General features: G+C 34.8%; 1 protein-coding gene across 3 annotated transcripts in view; it reads right to left on the reverse strand.

Annotated features, from left to right (window-relative positions):
* The window catches only part of LOC121390004 (agrin-like), a 312421-nt gene that overhangs the window by 50971 nt on the left and 239025 nt on the right, over positions 1-22425 (reverse strand). For 2 of the 3 annotated variants that reach the window (XM_041521696.1, XM_041521695.1), the window contains 7 exons: positions 14858-15073; positions 13886-13995; positions 12489-12591; positions 11236-11327; positions 8762-8876; positions 7721-7948; positions 2552-2675 (listed from right to left, as the gene is read on the reverse strand). In XM_041521696.1, the coding sequence (XP_041377630.1) occupies positions 2552-2675; positions 7721-7948; positions 8762-8876; positions 11236-11327; positions 12489-12591; positions 13886-13995; positions 14858-15073 (988 nt within the window). The remainder of the gene's footprint in view (positions 1-2551; positions 2676-7720; positions 7949-8761; positions 8877-11235; positions 11328-12488; positions 12592-13885; positions 13996-14857; positions 15074-22425) is intronic. The other variant, XM_041521697.1, reaches the window with a different exon arrangement.

The raw sequence follows: 22425 nt of genomic DNA on the forward strand, positions 1-22425 counted from the left end.
TATGTTCCAAGATTGCCAACATATGTTCCAAAATCTCCAACATACATGTGTATGTCCCAAGATCTCTAACATTTGTCCAAGATCTCCAACATGTTCCAAAATCTCCGACATATGTTCCAAGATCGCAAACATGTGTTCCAAGATCTCAAACATGTGTTTCAAGATCTTCTACATAGGTTCCAAGATCTTCTACATATGTTCCAAGATCGCCAACATGTTCCAAGATCTCCAACATATGTTCCAAGATCTCCAACATATGTTCCAAGATCGCAGACATATGTTCCAAGATCGCAAACATATATTCCAAGATCACCAACATATGTTCCAAGATTGCAGACATATGTTCCAAGATCGCAGACATATTTTCCAAGATTGCAGACATATGCTCCAAGATCACAGACATATGCTCCAAGATCACAGACATATGTTCCAAGATCACCAACATATGTTCCAAGATCACCAACATATGTTCCAATATCTCTGACATATGTTCCAAGATCACCAACATATGTTCCAATATCACCAATATATGTTCCAATATCACCAACATATGTTCCAATATCACTAACATATGTTCCAATATCACCAACATATGTTCCAAGATCACCAACATATGTTCCAATATCTCTGACATATGTTCCAAGATCACCAACATATGTTCCAGTATTTCTGACATATGTTCCAAGATCGCAGACATATGTTCTAAGATCGCAGACATATGTTCCAAGATCGCAGACATATGTTCCAAGTTCACCAACATATGTTCCAAGATCGCAGACATATGTTCCAAGATCGCAGACATATGTTCCAAGATCACCGACATATGTTCTAATATTACCAACATATGTTCCAATATCACCAACATATGTTCCAATATCACCAACATATGTTCCAAGATCACCAACATATGTTCCAATATCTCTGACATATGTTGGAGATCACTTCTGAGACTTGTGATTAGCTGTTATAAGGTCATGACCCAAGTGTCCCGAGTAACCATAACCGGATGACATCATTTTAATATGTCATTTATGTCTATAACATTATTAATTTAAACACTCTCGATCTAATGTTGAAGCTTGTTGTTCACTGTTTTCCTGTTAAACTATATTAAAAATGACTTTTTAAGGGTGTATAAGACATAAAATAAACACAAGCACCCATTGGAAATGATTCATCTTACAACTTGTGGTTTCCAAAAGTATTTAATTCGCTTTCGCTTGTATCCATTTGGCAACCACTCATTGTAAGATAAATTGTCTCCATTGGGTACTCATGCATTATTCTTTTTTTCCATCAATTTCATTGTTTTTTAGCATCTCCTAGGAAATGATGTTTTTTGTATGTAATCAAACTAAATTTACACAGAAAAGAACACAGTCTTGGGTGGGCTGAACATAATTGCCATGGGCTGCCCAAACAGACTATTTCAAACACCATACAGTGACAACAAAGAGGCTGTAATTTCCAGAACTACGTCAATGTTTCCGTAACAAATGTCAAACTGACAACCCTCATAAGCAACAGATCAATCCCCCAGCCACAAAAATTGCCTTTATCCAATCAAGTGGCAGACACAGACTGCAATCAACCAATCAACTTGCAGGCAGCGGTGATTAATATCACAGACTTGGATCTTTGGTACATAAATATTTTTGGCATTTTGTCTTTCGATAAAAGTGCAAGAATTTATTTGTTAATAAATTAATACTACATGTATATCTAATTTTGATGCTTTTAAGTAACTGTGTAAGATTTTAGTGGAATTGGTGCTTTTAGAAATGGGTGGGTAGGTGATTAGTGAACTGGCAGGGTGTCAATACATGGACGGATTGAAGAATCGAAGGATTGAAGAATGGATTGTTGGATTGCTGGATTGATGTGATGGATGGATGGATGGATGGATGAATGGATGGATGGGATGGATGGGATGGGATGGGATGGGTGGGTTTGGCTGGGTGGATGTTTGGGTTTTTGGTGGTCTTTGGATGAATGGATGGATTGATGGATGTTATGGATGGATTGGTGGATGTTATGGATGGATGGATGGACAGATGGACAGACGGATGGATGGATGGATGGATGGATGGATGTTATGGATGGATGGATGGATGGATGGATGTTATGGATGGATGTTATGGATGGATGGATGGATGGATGGATGGACGGACTGACGGATGGATGGATGTATGGATGGATGGATGGATGGATGGATGGATGGACATATGGATGGACATATGGATGGATGCATAGATGGACAGATGGATGGATATTTTGTTTTGTAGTCATCAGAAAAATCCCTCTACATTTTCTATTAGTAGCGAGGCATCTTTTATGTGCACTTTCCCACAAAAACAGGACAGTACATACCATAGCCTTTGATATAGCAGTCTTGGGGGCATTGGATGAAATGGTAAAAACCCAATCAGAGAATGTGTCCACCGAGGAGGTTTGACCTTGCAACCAAAGCATCTCATGCAAGGACACTACCAACTGAGCTAGATCCCCCCACTAAGTGTAAAGGGCAAAAGCACAATACAAACACACTCACCTGACAGCGGCACAGTTAAAGTTACAGGTACACTTGTAGAGTTCATCGCCGTCCAGCACGCACTTCCCTCCAAACCGGCACGTCGACTCATCACACGACAGCATGGAATCACCACTAAACCCATCTAAAAATAGCTCTTTAAGGAGTGCATGGCAACCACGGTATGGAATCACCACTAAACCCATCTAAAAATAGCTCTTTGAGGAGTACCTGGCAACCACAGTATGGAATCACCACTAAAACCCATCTAAAAATAGCTCTTTGAGGAGTGCATGGCAACCACAATATGGCCATTTTAGAACCATATGACAAGATGAGCGGAATATATGATGATGGTGGAACAAGAACTGTGTACTGTTTTCCATACTATTATACAATTATTATACAATAATAATACAAGTATTATACAATTATTATACAATAATGGTTCCTTCGGAACAATGACTCAATAACATTCTTACAAGCGTACCGAAAGTACTACCTTTTCACTACCCACTCCCTCCCCCTAAAAATGTACATTTAAAACAAATTAAGATTTTGCAAGGGATATTTTTATCAACATCTTTAAAAACATATTCAATGCCATTAACACTCTTCACCCCACCAAAATATATGATCTCTTAAAATAATGTTTTTAAATAATTTGATTAAAAAATTTCAGCAGATTTAGCAGACGATGTCATCCCAGCCACAATGCATAGGACTTGAATTTGACTAATAAAAGGGCAAGGTCATTGTGGCCTAGACCAGTGGAGATATTTTGGGGCAAAAAAAGAAATGTTTTATTTAACGACGCACTCAACACATTTTATTTACGGTTATATGGCGTCAGACATATGGTTAAGGATCACACAGATTTTGAGAGGAGACCCGCTGTTGCCACTACATGGGCTACTCTTTCCAATTAGCAGCAAGGGATCTTTTATTTGCGCTTCCCACAGGCAGGATAGCACAAACCATGGCCTTTGTTGAACCAGTTATGGATCACTGGTCGGTGCAAGTGGTGTACACCTACCCATTGAGCCTTGCAGAGCACTCACTCAGGGTTTGGAGTCGGTATCTGGATTAAAAATCCCATGCCTCGACTGGGATCCGAACCCAGTACCTACCAGCCTGTAGACCGATGACCTAACCACAACACCACCGAGGCCGGTAAATATGATAAACAATTACTAACATGCAAAATAAGGCATGGACAGTTTGGCTATGATATTGTTTAATTGTCATGGCATTGTGGCATTTGACTGGAACATTGAGGAAATTTGCCAAACAAATTTTCACATCTCTGAAGTTCAAACAAAGAAAGTTTGTTTTGTTTAACGACACCACTAGATCACATTGATTAATTAATCATCGACTATTAAATGTCAAACATTTGGTAATTCGGACTCGTAGTCATCAAAGGAAACCCGCTACATTTTGCCTAATGCAGACAGGAAAGCACATAACATGGCCTTTGGAGAAAAAAAAACAATCAGCTGAATGGATCCACCAAGGTGATTTGATCCTGCAATGCAAGCACTTCTAAATCCTTCTAATGTCTAAGTTCAAGGGCCATGACTATCAAAAATGGGCAAATCCCAAGAAAGCTCTAAATGTAGGCATGCCATGTATAAGCAAACTTGCTGCAAGCATCCAAACTTAAGTCTCAAGGCTTACCACTATGCCACTGAGGCAAGTTATATATAACCAGTGTTTACTAAAGCAGCATGTAGATAGTCAGCCCATAGTCACAGTTCATAGCCTTATAGACCAAACAAATTCAAAGACTTTCAAAGACTTTTACACAACGGTCAAAGACAATAGAATGTGATAAAAATACCAAATCAGTTTGTTTATGTTGCTGTTCATGGTAAAAAACTTTTTTTTTTTTTTTTGCATGCATCATGACAGATTAAACCTTGTAACTGTAAAGTATCAAGTGTATGCAGCTGTAAAAGATATCATCATTGCTTTGGCTATGATTTGTGAGATTTTCAAGACTTTTAAAGACTTAATTATTACAATTCAAAGACTTTCAAAGACCTGAAAATAATGTTTTCAAATTCAAAGACTTTGAAGGACTGCTACAAACCCTGATAGTCACTTATATGTTAACAGACAAAGATGGCCACCTTCATTGCCACTGAATTTATGGAATTCATCTTTGCATGCACTATTTAGCATGTGTGTACAGTGACTTATGTTAATTGACAAAGATTGCCACCTTCATTGCCACTGAATTTATGGAATTCATCTTTGCATGCACTATTTAGCATGTGTGTACAGTGACTATGTTAACTGACAAAGATTGCCGCCTTCATTGCCACTGAATGTATGGAATTCATCTTTGTATGCACTATTTAGCATGTGTGTACAGTGACTTATGTTAACTGACAAAGATTGCCACCTTCATTGCCACTGAATATATGGAATTCATCTTTGTATGCAATATTTAGCATGTGTGTACAGTAGTCGACTGGACTGAACCTCAAAAAGATCATTGCGAAGTGTGGCATCGGGCAAGTACAGTGCAGATCAATGGAGGAGAAACAGTCAGAACAGCTGCAAACTGTTAAAATGGATTTGTATATATGCATATAAACAGTGCAGGATTTAGCTCAGTCCTTTGAGTGCTCAGCTGATGTGCTTACATCATAGGATCGAACCACCTTGGTGGATCCATACAACTGACTGGGTTTTTTCTCATTCCAACCAGTGCACCATAACTAGTCAATGGCTGAGGTATGTGCTTTCCTGTCTGTGGGAAAATGCATATAAAAGATCCCTTGCTGCATTAGGAAAAATATAGCGAGTTTCCTATGATGACTACGTGTGAGAATTACCGAATGTTTGACGTCCAGTAGCCGATGATTAATTAATCAATGTGCTCTAGTGGTGTCGTTAAACAAAACAAACTTTAAACTTTTCCCAGTAAACAGAAATGGTTAACTTTGGAATGGAAACAAAAAAATGGTTCCATCTACCAATCGAGATTAAGTCTATAGATCAAGATTAAGTCTTTAGGTCGTAAGACTTCAGCTGACTACTCAACTACCAAGTCACAACCTGCTTCCATAACGAAATGAGAAGTAGATGAAAAGTGATAGATAACACACAAATGACGGGCTATACTCCTAAAAACTTCTGTTATCTGAAAGTCCACAAACTCCCCTGGGACCACACTGCCGCAGATGGTGGAACACAGGAAGAGAATGAAGCAGCAACTAATCATTCTTGTTCCACCAGTGTCATCACCTTTTGTTTGCTAGCTCCGTCACAGTAACCTTTTCCTCCAAATGGTAATTTATTTGAGTGATGCCTCCCCCAACCGCGCCAACACCCACCAAAGGAAAAGATGGGAACAATCAGTTATATTCCATTAATGTCTTCGCCTTCTGCTTCCTGTGCACTCATAGTGAATTATTTCAAAATAATAAATTTCTTTAAACGAAATACCTAAATAATGAAGTAAAATCTTTCCTCTATCCCTATCTTCACTGTTAACCCCTCATAAAAAAATAATAATAATAATAATAACAATAATAATAATGAAGTGAAAACGGAGAAAGCTCCAAAATGTGTAATAAAATAAGAAACTATCAAAAAATATATAAAAATCTTTTTTTAATAATAATAAAAACAAATTGTGCATACAATAAATAACTTGTGACAAAACTATAACCACCAGTAACACAATTAAAGACTACAAACATAAAAATATAGAGTACCGTATGCATCTCTTCAGTTAATTTTAGCTACCTTCAGTGGTTTTTGTGAATGTTTTTAAAGGGACAATAACTTTTTGTAGCTAATGTTAGATGAAGAGAACAATGTACATGCCAGTCAAACCTGCCTGTAATGGACATCAATGAAACAACAAGCATTTTAAAGTGGTCTTTATATAAGGTTAAAATATATGCAATTTTTATAGACAAATAGTTCAAAATTAATGTGCCCTTAATAACAAGTGATGTTTTTAGTAGGTTTGACTGCATGGGAACGATACTTTACAACATATGTATGTTTTACAAGAACAAGACTTGAACACTCAACATTCAGCAAATAGACAGACAGACAGACAGACACACAGACAGACACACAGACAATTTACAGAAGTGACCACAAGTGAAAAATAATGGCATTTTCAAGTTGTTTCATACTTGAATTGGCCTACAGGAAGTGAAGATGACTGTGCTTTCCCCCACCCCAAACAACTTGATGACCACAAAATGTGCTCTTTATAAAGCTGGAAAATGTTATCCAAAATACTTTTTAAGTAAATATAATTTTACTAATAGGAATAATCAAATATGACACAAAGCAGGAGATAGCTTAAAAACCCTTAGATCTGGTGGGACAGGATATACATATTTACAAAATAGATTTAAATGCAGCATTTGACAACTTTTGTTTTCACTAGCCGTTGGGCAATGCAATATTAGTTATTTACTAGCCCAACATTGAATATCACTAGCCATGGGAGTGGGACAATCATAATCTAGAATCCATGAATCCATACATTCAATTGCAAACTTATGACTGACATAACAACAGCAGGACTACTAGCCATTGGGCAATGAAATATTAGTTATTTACTAGTCCAACAGGGAATAACACTAGCCATGGGAGTGGGGCAATCATAATCTAGAATCCATACATTCAATTGCAAACTTGTGATCACCAACCAGATGACTGACTCATCAACAATAACAGGACTACTAGCCACTGGGCAATGAGATATTAATTATTTCCTAGTCCAACATTGAATATCACTAGCCATGGGAGTGGGGCTACCATAATTTAGAAGTAATGAATCCATACATTCAATTTCAAACTTGTGATCACCATCCAGATGACTGATACAACACAACAACAATAACAGGACTACTAGCCATTGGGCAATGAAATATTAGTTATTTCCTAGCCCAACATTAAATATCACTAGCCATGGGATTGGGGCTGCCATAATTTAGAAGTAATTAATTCATACATTCAATTGCAAAAATGGTGATTACCAACCAGATGACAGACACAACAACAACACGACAATAACAACAACAAGACAACACAACTACACCAACACGACTACAGCAATACAACTACAACAACACAACAATAACAATAACAAGACAACACGACTACACCAACACAACTACACCAGCACAACGATGTGATGACAAAGTTTACCTCCTGACCCGGACATCTCTATCCCGTCATCGTCGCACTCTCCGCTGCGCACCACGTACAGGTCAGACTGCCGCGAACACGCCGTCCTCCGCATCTCGCACTCGTTGGAGTACGTCCGGCCGTCGCTGGCGCAGATCGGTTCATGGATGGTTGGACACAGGATGGGACACAGACACGTGCCGTGCTCGCACTTAGCACCGTACTTACACACCTTGTCGGCACACGAATCTGAAAGACATGTGGTTTGGTTTTAGTAGTTGTATTAAAGGGACATACCCTAGTTTTTTAACACTAAGGCATATTTTTGACTATTATAGCCATTTTTGATAACTAAAATCATACTTTACTTAGAATTTATGGTTTACATCATCAAGTTCCGTACATTCGAAGTGTTTTTGGTCATCCTGGTGTTTTTAATATCACAAAATGCATTTCTCATATTTTTTAAAAAGTCTGAGAAATAACAGTTATGGAGTCGAGTTTTAGTCTATTTTTAGAGGGTATTTCACTATTTCAAAGTCACAGACTCATGTTTCACTCAAATGTAACTTTATCCAAATGTTTTACTGGTTTGTAGATTAACTTAGTGTGCATTTTCATGGGCTAAAACTAGGTTTGTAGATAATTACACTTAATGTTAATGTTCACGGGTTAAAACTAGGGTCTGTCTCTTTAAAACTAGACATAAATTTCATTTATACATGGAACTTAAACAAATGCTATTAAAACTAAAAATGAGTTATATGAACATGTATAGCAGAGCAAGGCTCGTGCTTATAAATCTTTTAGAGTTCAGACTCAATCTGTAATGATGTCACACACATACAGTTTGTATAGCACTGCCATGACGTTCACGTCTCAGATTCTATTAGAGTCTCGAGTCTAGACATAATGACAGATTTTATCTATGCATGGAACTTAAACAAGTGTTGTTAACATTAGAAATGTGATGAATGAATTTATCATGTCATAAATAAAGTTTTAAAAATATTTAGTTTTATTCAAATTAGGCAATCCTGGAATGAAAGTATGTGTACATACCACAATCTCCAATGGATGTTATGGAGATGAACTTCTTGTCTCGGCACGCCGCTACTTTCAGTTCACATTCATTCAGGTATGTCCGTCCATCACTCCCACACACCTTGGCATCCACCTGTACAAGTAATACATGTAATATAATAACTGTTTATAAATCTGACATCTAGCAATAATACAATGACTGTGTACATCTCAGACATAGATCTACAAATGATTGTAAGCACCTCCGACATCATACTGTGGTTCCTACTGGCTCTGAATACTTGATGGGTGGGTGGGTGGATGATTGGTGTGTCAGTATATGGCATGACTCTAAACCCAAATGCTTATCCACTGTGTTAACAAGGCTGGTAACACTGTGTTAACAAGGCTGGTAAAAGACAAAGTCAAAAGAGACTTTGATGGGTGAGTGGGTGGGTGATTGGTGTGTCAATACATGTATATGTCATGACTCTAAACCCAAATGCTTATCCACTACATTAACAAGGCTGGTAAAACACAAAGTCAAAATAGGTTGTTTAAGCTTGCCTTAAATGAGACCTTGGAATAATATTTAAATTATTACCCTATGACGGCCAGTGAAAGATACAGTAAAAAGTGGTTGTTTAAATTAGCATCATGAGGACTTGGAAGGATTCTTAACTACTACACTACCATGGCCAATAAAAAACACCAAAGCCTCATGAAAACTTGGAAGGATTCTTAACTACTACACTACCATGGCCAATAAAAAAAACCAAAGCCTCATGAAGACTTGGAATAATTCTTAACCACCATGCTACCAAGGCCAGTAAAAAAAACCCCTTAAAATAGGTTGTTTAAGTGATATTCATGAGGACTAGAAATAACATAGCTTAACCAATATGCTACCATGGCCAGTAAAAGATAAACGTTCTAACAGGTTAAGTTAGCCTCATGAAAACTTGGAATGATGGTGCTCACAAATCCAATGGAGGAATTTCAATAAAACGAGATAAAAACGGGGTATTTAAGGCAGCCTAATGAGGCACTGCAATGCTTGAGCACACATCTTCAAGGATGTCCCACACAGATGTGCATTAGCTAAAGTGGTTCTGTTGGGTCTTCGGGGAGTCTTAAGGGGATTTGAGGCTTTCGTGTAGAAACCCATTGAGAGGTGCTAACGAGATCAATACGAGAGCGGCTACAGTGTCGTAAGTACCGAACTCAGTGTCTGACAGAATCAAGAGAGAGGCAATGAGAAAACATTGTAACAGATGAATTTTTTTTGGATGCTTTGCTGCAGTTTAACCCTTCGGCACCAAAGTTTCTTCGGTGTATTATCCATTAATATGAAACCGTTTTGTCCTAGGACTGAACAGGTTAAATGTGGTGGCGAGGAGTTACTGAAGCATCAATATTACCATCAATAATTGATTTTAAAAGTTCAACCATATTTTTGTCAGCAATATTATCACTGAAACAATACATTTAAAGTCACTGTTCCTAGTTTCTGAGGTGTATGCATTGTGCACATTTTATATTTTCCACTTTGAATTAAATTAACTTGGAACTAATGCAAAAACCAAAATGACCTGAAACATACTGTACTTGACAAATTTTAATAATTTAAGCAACAAGATTTCAGTAATGTGTACATGACTGAAATAATTATACGAAAGCTGTGATAATTAGGGTTTAATTGTGCCTTAAAGTGACATCCCTTAGTTTGCTGCAATTTTTAAGATGTTATGAACTAACAGAGACCTTAATTTTAACGATTGTAATTACATATAAAATATATTTTTCTGCATAAAATAGTAGTGGCTGTATATTAAACATGTTTTTGTTCATTCTACTATTTGTACTACATGTAGGTTAAATTTCAATTTATTTCCTAAAATGTATTTTTTCGTACGTATGAAATTATTTGAAGACAAAATCCAGTTTGGGCTTCTTACAAATATTAAGACGGCCAAAAACACATTGAATATACATACACTGATATTCTAAAGAAGAAAATATATTTAATATGTAAGTTTAATCGCAGAAATATTTCGCTTATCGGAAACATCTTACAATGCAGCAAACTCAGGAATGTCCCTTTAAATTTTAAGTTTACTTCCCCCCACCCCCCCACCCCCACACTGTTTGTTTTTTAAAGGCAGGAGATATGTAAGAATGAGATCACAACAATATTTCAGCATAATTTGTGAACAGTTTTCATCATCTTGTCATGTGTTCTCCAGTAAGGGGACCCAGGGGCCAACCACCCCTAAATATTATGATTTTATTTTGGAGAATCTGAGAAATCCCTTTGTGAATGTTTGTGGCCTTTGGCCATATGTCATTGGGGCCTAGCTCCCTAAATGGATTTTCTACATCCGCCACTGTTTTCACTTTAATTTGACCAATATATAGAAAGTAAAGCATGTCTGTCAGATCATCGACTTCCGTTACTGAATTAGTAGACACAAAAACAACTGTTACAATAATCACCATGGCAATCAACTTACATCAACACAATCATTTGGACAAACACATTCGGTTTGGCTTCCATCGCTTTCACAGATAGAGTAAAATTCACATCGGACATTCTCACACTGGTCTGAAAAATATAACAGTAACAATGATGAGATGGTGATGATGATGGTGGTGATGGTGATGGTGATGGTGGTGGTGATGATGATGGTGATGATGGTGGTGGTGGTGGTGGTGATGATGATGATGATGATGATGATGATGATGATGATGATGATGATGATGATGGTGATGATGATGGTGGTGATGGTGATGATGATGATGTGATGGTGATGATGTTGATGATGGTAATGATGATGATGATGATGATAATGTGATGGTGATGATGATGGTGATGATGCGATGGTGGTGGTGATGGTGATGATGGTGGTGGCGATGATGGTGATGACGATGGTGGTGGTGGTGGTGGTGATGATGATGATGATGATGATGGTGGTGGTGGTGGTGGTGATGGTGATGATGATGATGATGGTGATGATGGTGGTGGTGATGATGATTATGTTATGATGATGGTGGTGGTGGTGGTGATAATGATGGTGGTGATGATGGTGATGGTGGTGATGGTGGTGATAGTAATGATGATGATAGTGGTGGCGATGGTGATGATGATAATGATGGTGATAATGGTGGTGGTCTTGGTGATGATGATGATGGTGATGATGGTGATGATGGTGGTGGTGGTGGTGGTGGTGATGACAATGGTGATAATGGTGGTGGTGGTGGTGATGGTGGTGGTGGTGGTGGTGGTGGTGGTGGTGATGGTGATGACAATGGTGATAATGGTGGTGGTGGTGATGATGATGGTGGTGGTGGTGATAATGATGATGATGGTGATGATGATGACAACAATAATCGTGAAGATTATGATGGTGATGGCAAAATCCAATTTATAGTTAACAATGCAACATAGTGTTATTATCCTCTAAATACTTATAACTAAATATAACTAATATGTATAGTCTAAATATAACTAATATGTATAGTCTAAATATAACTAATATGTATAGTCTAAATAGATGGTGATAAGCGACAATGTTCATTACAAAACAGGACATATTGTGTTAAAGATTCGGAAAATTAAAAACAAATCAAAAACATTTTGGTCATACATTTCAGAAAATATTATTTTGTATAATGTTGAGGTGTTGATAAACATTAATTCATTCATTCATTTACCATTGAGTAGATGAAACATCAATAATTTATAATGTAACTAATGACAACTTACTGCATGTTCCTCTGTGTTTTATCTTCACATTTGTTTTTCTCTCACAATTTTCCTGTCTTAATTTGCATTCACTTTCATATGAAATGCCATTTTTACCGCAAATCTGAAAATGAAATAACAAACAGAAAAAATGTACTCATTGTTTTAAACAGCACCTCAGTGTCCATGCCCCATCTCACCATTCTCCCCATCTCTACTACGTAGCAGTTTAATTTGGTCTAGTTACGGAAAATGGTTTTGATTAAAACATTTTGTAAAATAAAATACTGAAACGATTTTTAGATCTGTTTTTAATTACATATAGGTTGAGATAAGAGGTTTAAGATAACAAAGGTTGAGATGACAGATTGAGATAACAGAGATTAAGACAAGAGAGGTTAAGACAACAGGTGTTAAGATAAAAGAGGTTGAGACAACAGGTTTAGGTAACAGAGGTTGAGATAACATGTTTAGATAACAGAGGTTGAGATAAGACAGGTTGAGACAACATGTTTACATAACAGAGGTTGAGATAAGATAGATTGAGACAACAGGTTTAGATAACAGAGGTTGAGATAAGAGAGGTTGAGACAACAGGTTTAGATAAGATAGGTTGAGACAACAGGTTTAGATAACAGAGGTTGAGATAACAGGTTGAGACAACAGGTCTAGATAACATAGGTTGAGATAAGAGAGGTTGAGACAACAGGTTTAGATAACAAAGATTGAGATAAGATAGGTTGAGACAACAGGTTTAGATAACAGAGGTTGAGATAACAGGTTTAAGTAACACAGGTTGAGATAACAGGTTTAGATAACAGAGGTTGAGATAAGTGAGGTTGAGACAACAGGTTTAGATAACAGAGGTTGAGATAAGATAGGTTGAAACAACAGGTTGAGATAACAGAGTTTGAGATAACAGAGGTTGAGACAACAGGTTTAGATAACAGAGGTTGAGATAACAGAGGTTGAGACAACAGGTTTAGATAACATAGGTTGAGATAACAGAGGTTGAGATAACATGTTTAGATAACAGAGGTTGAGATAAGAGAGATTGAGACAACAGGTTTTAGTAACAGGTTCAGATAACAGGTTGAGACAACAGGTTTAAGTAACAGAGGTTAAGATATCAGGTTTAGATAACAGAGGTTGAGACAACAGGTTTAAGTAACAGAGGTTGAGACAACAGGTTTAAGTAACAGAGGTTGAGATAACAGGTTTAAGTAACAGAGGTTGAGACAACAGATGTTGATATAACAGAGGTTGATCAGGCAACAGGTTTAGGTAACAAAAGTTGAGATAACAGAGGTTGAAACAACAGGTTTAGGTAACATGAGTTGATCTAACAGAGGCTAAGATAATGTTGTTTCACTATTTAATTCCGCTGTTCTCTGTACGTTCTGATATAGAACACTTACCGGACTATATTGTTCAGAACAGGTAGGGCACCTGCAAGTTGGTCTGCCATCCTGTGGAACACAGATTGCATGATGGGTACACTTGTAGTCTTTGCAGGGAACATCCGGACCTAATCAAAACAAAAATAGGGTTTATAAAGAGATGAACAGTATGAGAAGTAACCAATAAGCTTATCACATAACATGAATGTATTACCCATCTGGTTAAAAATATCTTGGTACATATCAAAGTGATACGTCCCACTAGAACGCCAATTGGGACATAACACTTTGTGACATCATCTATAGGTGCAATACACTACACCCTTACAGGAACGTCAACATCAATTATGGGTAATAAATAGGATATTAAACTCACTACCATTTTGTATCATGTTTATGTTCCTTGAGAAATAATTTTCATTGACAACTGAAAATTATTTCACTTTGGGACATAAACATGATACGAAATGGAAGCTCGTTTAATATCCTATAAATACCAATTTGTCACATGCCGTAAGCTTGTTTTTCTCTTTATGGACCATAACTAAAAAGAGGTAGTTGCCTCCCCTCAAGACCCATCTGATTGCTTGTAAGCTATACACCGGCCTCGGTAGTGCAGTGGTTAAGCCATCGGACTACATGCTGGTAGGTACAGGGTTCACAGCCTGGTACCGGCTCCAACCCAGAGCGAGTTCTTACGTGCTCAATGGGTAGGTGTAAGGCCACTACACCATCTTCTCTCTCACTAACCACTAACCAACTAACAACTAATCCACTGTCCTGGACAGACAGACTAGATAGTCGAGGTGCGTGCATACCACAGCCTTTGTAACACCAGTTGTGGAGCACTGGCTGGAACGAAAAATAGCCCAATGGGGCCACCGACGGGGATCGATCCTAGGCCGACCGCGCATCAAGTGAGCGCTTTACCACTGGGCTACGTCCTGCCCCACCCTTACAAATGAATGAATGAATGACAACACGACGTACCACAGGGCCCTGTGTGCGTCACGGTGACATATATTTTGCTAAGACACGACTGACGATGAAGTTCACATTCACTGTCGTACGTCTGGCTGTCATTGCCGCACACGCGGCGCACGATCGGCTCACATGGAGGTGGACACACGCAGGAAGCTTCCCCACTTCGGTCTATGCTGCACTCTTCTTCAGGTCCGCAGCGAATCTTGTCACATGGGTTCGATCCTGCAAGTTGATTGGATAAAATATATTTAATTGCAATGCAGTTACTATAGTATCTGAATCAGTTTAGACTGCAAAAATATACTCTGTTAGAAAGGAAAGCAAGTTTTTCCAGTTTTTATTGTTAATCATACTTACCTATATATATGTATAGCCTTATAAAACCTTTAATATTTATTTGGTATTTTTTTATTTTACTTGGAGAAAATCATTTTGTTTTATAATTGGTTGGTTATATTTCTAGATATTCCTCTGATTGAATATTTGTTCAGGTCTTTTAGGTGAAAGACTGATCATCCTGAAATTTAGATTCCTATAATTGTACTAAATTGTGTTTGACATATGATCAAGGATTAAGCTCGACAATTGTGAAATGTTTTCTCACCTAATTATTCTCACATAACTTGTCAATGCCTTGAACAAACATGTTTTAATCAAACTTCATACTTAGATGTTAATCATGTTAATCATGTTAAAAGCAAATGGTCAATGGGTCACAGTCATCTATTTAAAGTTGAGGTCAAATAATATATAAAAATTAATACTTTTATCATTTTCATTATAAATAACATTTATGTTTTATTTTGTTGTAATTCTTAGTTTGTTAATACATCTTGAGACATGTGTTTTATGAAAACATGCAACAGTAACAAAATTACCAATTCCTGTATACAATATACAACATGACAAAAACAGAACGTACATCATGTCTAAATATGTAATCAAATATGAAATTACTTTAGCCTTGGTGCCAAGAAGTATTGATAGTTAATATCAGTAGTTAATATAACATTTATGCATTTTATTTAAATTAATTTAGTTTAATTTAATTACTTTAATTCCTTTCCAAGGAATGTTTTTCCCTGTGATCTTTTCAATAAAATAAAAGTTGCAAAATGTATTTTGAATATTAAATGTGGGTGTTTTATTTGCATTCTTTTAAAATGTTTTGTTTGTTTGTTTATTACTGAATTTGATGCTTTTTAAACTTCTTTTTTAACATCATAACACATCAGTACATTATTTTATATGGCATATATATTAGTGTTGAAAATATTTTTGCTCAAAAAAGCTCTACTAAATAAAAATGTGAATGAAATTAAATGAAGGATGGTTTTTTACATGTTCATGTACATGTAATAACCCTCAAGTCAAATTGTACAATACTAATAAAAAAAAATTGGTACTAGTAACAGATTAGTTTTAATAATAAATTGGTACTACCAGTAACTTGGTACTAACAACAACTTGGTACATGTACTTGCGGTAAAATTGTTAATAACTTGTCTTAGATGGTTAAGTACATGTAATTGGAGGTTTTTAAATTACGTAAAACAAACACATGTTGCCTTCACATTGTTCATTATTCCAAGACTTTGTTCATACGCCTTCTCAAATAGGACAGTACATACACTGGACATGCATTATGGTCTTTGATACACGTTATATACAGTGGAAAATAACCAAATGGAGGAATTTACCAAAACCACAAAATGTCTTCTTTTTTTGTTTAGAATGTAAAATAAATAACTTAATTTTACAGAACATTATCATGGTAATTTTACATTGCATTGTTCTGTTTCAAAAATATTTTGAATTTTCAAGCTATATATAATTTTGGCAAAATGTTTATATGCTTAGAAAAATATTAATAATTTTTAAGTGACATACTTGTACATTATTATTTAAATGTTCAACTGTTTTGAATTTTATCAGCCATTTTATTTTTCATAAAAATAATGTCTGTAGATATTTATGTGTGTACAACAAAGGAACCGGTAATTAATTTCAAAAGTAAACATTAATAACTTGCTCATGCCAAGATGCAAAATAGAAACAAAAAAGCAAATATAAATAAACAATCAAAACAATTAATTAGCATGGTCATACACAACATAAAATATGTATATTTTAATAGAACGAAACGTTTTACACAAGAAATAAACTGTAAACATAAATCTACATAAATTATTTAAATAATTAAAACAATTTTAAACACTAAAAATGTATAACAAAATTGAATTTCAAGATTTGAACCACTGACTAATGAAATGTATTTTTTACAATGAACTAGAATTCAGCAACTGTATGTATGTCACTGAAACTTGTAGTAACACATTTTTGCTAAGTAACCTGACTTCAACTTAGTACTTACTTAAATAATACCTTATTAGTACTTGAAATTCTAGATCAAAATTTTAATAAAATATATTACGCTAAATACCAAGAATCAACACAAGTGAATTGATCAACAATGATACTTCGTCAGATTAATTATTCAGAAGATGGGCCCCAACACATGTATGGTAACTAAGAAGAATCAAACTACTTTCATAAAGACTAGTCAGAATTATTAAATCCTTGACATTCAATAGCTGATGATTAATTAATGTTCTCTAGTAGGGTTGTTAAACAAAATAAACTGTTTAACTTTAACACACAAGTAGAGATGCACGGTATATAACCGGTATACTTACGCGAGCTAAATGTTAGCTTGTAAATAGCTTGCATTGCTTGTACAACCTTGTAACAAGGTTGTAACTACCTTGTGACAACTTTGCCGCATATATCGCAATATTTTTCTAGTGCATCGGTATACTGCACTTATGTATTTTGTATGTGTGTTAGTCACACGTATTATTTTTTTAAACAAAAACTACCAGCTTAAGAAAAGAAACAATAGCTTTACTTCTTCGAAAGGAATCTTGATTAACTGGTGTATCATTTTATCAAGTTGTACAAGATGTACATTAAATTAGAGCACTTTATAAATTGTAATAACAGAGAATTGCATGTGCTTCACAATATATTATGGATATGTCAAAGTTCAGAATTTAAATTTAAATAGAGCACTTGCTACTGCTACAGTGTATATGTGAGATTCCAAAGTAATTACTATATGATACTGCTGGTTCAAGGTTTAAAAATTCAAGCTACATGTAATTATCAACTAAGTCAGGTGTGAGACCTAAGAATGTGAAACTGTATATTATTAATTAACATACATCAGCTGAAAAGTATGTAAGTCTCTATATTATTAATACATGTGCTATAATTCTTTTTATCAGTTGTCAGGAAAGTAGTATCTATATTAATTAGCACACTGACAATACACCATAGGCATTTAATAATAAGGCACTAATAACTACACATACAGGTATACATGTATATACACACACAAACACTGAAGCTTCACAGGAGTTTGTATGAACAACAGTAAAGCATTGAACCTACTATCAGTATTTCTCTAAACAGAAATGAGCAAGTTTACTATTAGCTAGAACAGCAGCGACAAATAACAGTCTTTGTCAGCAACCTCCAGTTTTTCAAAATTAAAGGAAAGACATACATGTAGATAAATATTCTAGCCAGCGCAAGACACAGTAATTAAACAATATTCAACATAGTTAATTCCTTTACTGGTTAATTTGAAATTATGTGGAGTATATATACATGTACATGTAATACAATGTCATGTAGTTTAAAAAGATTTAAAAAATAAAATCCATCTCAAATTAGAAATGCAGATATCACCACTAAAAGTATCACATATCTTGAGATCAAATCTTTTTAAAATCTTTTTTTTTATACAGTCTCAATAAATTAGTACGTATTATTCTGAATGCAAAATTAGTTAAAACAGTTTTATAACCATGTTCATACAGTGAAGCTCTGTGGAAAATGGCTGAAATTACAACCACAAACTATATATCTCATAAAAGATTGGTGGACTTTCATTGTCCCACACCAATGAGCTGAAATGTTTTTAAATGAAATAGATAAAGTTTGTCGACTATTCTAGAAGCCAGTATTTAAGACCAGACAATGTTAATCCACAGTCCTATATGTTTAGATATGCTGAGGTGCTCCCTTATTAAAAGAGGATTCATAGGAAAGTGATCTGTCATAACTTTTATTTCTGGTTTTCCCTGTACATAAAATGGAAGACATTTCCTTACTTATCTAAATATTAATAATTTGATCCTTAGGACAGTTATAATAGGGATAAACGTCATGTCAGTTTTTGCAAAAGATAAACAAAACAAAATTCTAATTACTGCCAGACAAATTTCCTCCCTTAACTGTGGAGCATTACACTGTGACAAAAACTGTTGAACACTTATAGCAGTGAACTAAGAGGATACTACTTTCTAGTCTACCACTCGGGATTATCACAATTTACAATATTTACACACATTTGGTGCAGTATGATGATCTGTTATGCATGTAAACAAATTACTTTATCAAATAAATAGGTGTAATTTTATGAAATAAATATTTTCATCACTTATAAATCCTCAAGTTATAATATTTTTTTATTTTTTTTACTTTAATTATACTTCTATTCAGAAACAAATTAATTAATAGACCTTGATGAATAATAATATAAATTTATCAAAAGAAACATTAACATACAGCCTAGTTTGTGTAAATAAACAGAAGATATGTAGACCAGTAATTTTAAATCATGTTTACCAGTGTATTTCAACATTTTAATAGCATAAATTATTACTACGTATTTACATTATAGAAAGAGTTTAAAAAAAAAGAAAAAACAGAAAAAAAACAGCAATAAGATTTTTTTATGCATACAGAAAATTTTATTTTTAGATTTTCATTTAAGTAACATCCAATATTCACACTACAGTAAATTATGTTCATTATTTATTTATTTACTACTATTAACTGTATACTTTGAGATGGTAAGTACTATACGTTTATTTATACATGTATTTAGTTAAAATAAGAGCTGTGTTGGATGTTGATGTTATTTCTTTCTGTGCAATGCTTACAGCTAAATATAATAATAGGTATGTTTGTTTTGCCAATGTCTACATGTATAAGAGCGTCGATGGAGTGATGCAAGAAGCTGACAGTGACACACATGATACGGTAAACAGGTGAGAGAAATCCACCGACAGGTTTCACGGGAGGCTCTCTTCGTGAAAATGCCCCAACCATTGCATATAGGCACTTTCAAAAAGGGAGATAACTCCATGAAAGATTGTTCTGATGCTGACTGCCCGCGACAATGTTATCGAGTACATCAGTGGATTGCTTGTATTGCTGTAATCTGTGATACTAAGTTACAAAAAAAATAATCAACTATATCGAAAAGAATGGGTTCAGATAACCTTACAGCTAATGAAATGTTTCATTTTAAAAAAAACAAAAAACATGCTAAATATTTAAGTTTTTCATGTTTCATGTAATAAAATGCTTGCTCGTTGATATATATATATAAAACAAATTTGTGAAAATATTAAATAAAGAGAACAAGTTATATTTAAATAAAGTACACATGATCATATGCATATACTGCACAGACAATTACAGGTATATTATATATTTGAATAAAAACTACTATACATTCATCTCACCCATCCCTCCCCCACCATACAATTCCATGACTATCTCATTTTCTTGAACAGTCTTCTTTTTTTTCAATTCAAATCTACATGAACATATTTAATTTTGGAGAACTTTATTGTTTAAAACCCAAATACATTCTTCTGAAAATTCAATTTTAAATTCAAAATATAATAGTGTATACAGTGAAACCTGCCTAAACCGAATCATGGTGGGAACCAAAATATATATATATACATGTATATATATCTATCTCATCTAGACAGGATCAGGGGCCTAATTCACTAAACTCTCGCAAGTTTGCGATCTCGTAGTGCAATGCTAAAAGACTTCCAAAGAGGATGCTTTGTTGTCTAGCAGAGCCTAAGAGAGCTTTGTGAATTAGGCCCCTGATGTGTACAGGGTCATGTTGTAGAATTTAGAAAATATGGGATCATGAAACTTGGTCAGTTTTAAAAGGATTCAGGTTTATTCAGGGTCCGGTTTAAACAGGTTTCACTGTCTAATTTCACATTTATACAATATTAACTGATAAAAGAAATAATTAATAGTAATATATAGATTATAGTTTCTGCAAAATATAATTCTAGATATAAATAAAAACATCTGGAATATATATATTAGAAATACAATTATATCATAAATATAAGCTTCCAAAATCTGAACCCATCCATAAGTTTGAAAAGAAAACATCCAAGAGGAATGAGGTGAACAAATATCGGGACAATGCTGAAAAGTGTAAAATAAATAAATAATAGAAGATGAAAAAGTTATTTTTAGACACCAAGGTTTACCATAGCGGTTATATTCATCTTGTACGGTTCCTCGGAATATAAATCCTGGTTGCAGGAAAATGGATGTCAGAATTAGGTCACTGATCACATGTAATTAAGAAATTTCGATACCGCCCAGCTCTATCAAACAGATTTTTTGTGTACAGATTAAAATTGAATCATTAATGTGAGATGCAGAATTCAGTTCATCCTCTTAAACTGAATTTGAACCAGAATCATGGCTGAACTATTAACAAGAAATTGTGCCTTTAATAAGTGCGAAAATTGTCAATGATCGATGACGACCAAACAGTACAAAAGTACCATGTCTAAAATTCACCAATTTCCTAAATCTGATGTCACGGACCTTTAATTTACATTTACATGTGACTAGTACAAATGCTAAAAGAAGAAACCCGACACCCCTATTAATTAATCATGGAAACAGAGTTAAGTGTTTCCAGGAAAGGCGTACACGATTTCTTCTTGCATTGTTTTACCAGTCATTAACATATACCAGTAAGTTTAATGTCATAAATAAAGTAAAAAATCTTCAAATTAAAGGACTATGGCATCAGGTTTAGGAAATAAACTCTATATATTTTAAATACACAGTAATGTTTGCCAATTAACTATTTGGTCATCATCAAAAATTGACGATTTTCAACACGAAGCATCCTCTAGCCCTATCCTTATTATAAACAGGGTGAGGCTACAGGACACTCTAGCTAGTTAAATTATCTATTAATAATAATCAATGTTATGTAAACACTTTACCTGATAATATCAAATGGTTTAAGTAATTCTAATTGTTAGGTCATTATAATTTTAATATTACATAATTTTATGATATAATTTATAATTAGACTGGTCACCTACTGTGATTTACATGTAATTGTTTCAGTGGATCCTTAAATTTAAATATAACTGACTGATCACCTGACATTAAATATAATTAGACTGATCACCAATTGTGATTTAAGTGTATCAGTGGATCCTCAAATTTAAATATAACTGACTGGTCACCTGATATTAAATATTATAATTAGAGTGCATGGTCAAATTTAAATATAACTGACTGGTCATCTGATATTAAATATTATAATTAGACTGGTCACCTACTGTGATTTACATGTAATTGTTTCAGTGGATCCTTAAATTTAAATATAACTGACTGATCACCTGACATTAAATATAATTAGACTGATCACC

The sequence above is a fragment of the Gigantopelta aegis genome, chromosome 15, assembly GCF_016097555.1.
Source record: "Gigantopelta aegis isolate Gae_Host chromosome 15, Gae_host_genome, whole genome shotgun sequence".
NCBI lineage: Eukaryota > Metazoa > Mollusca > Gastropoda > Neomphalida > Peltospiridae > Gigantopelta > Gigantopelta aegis.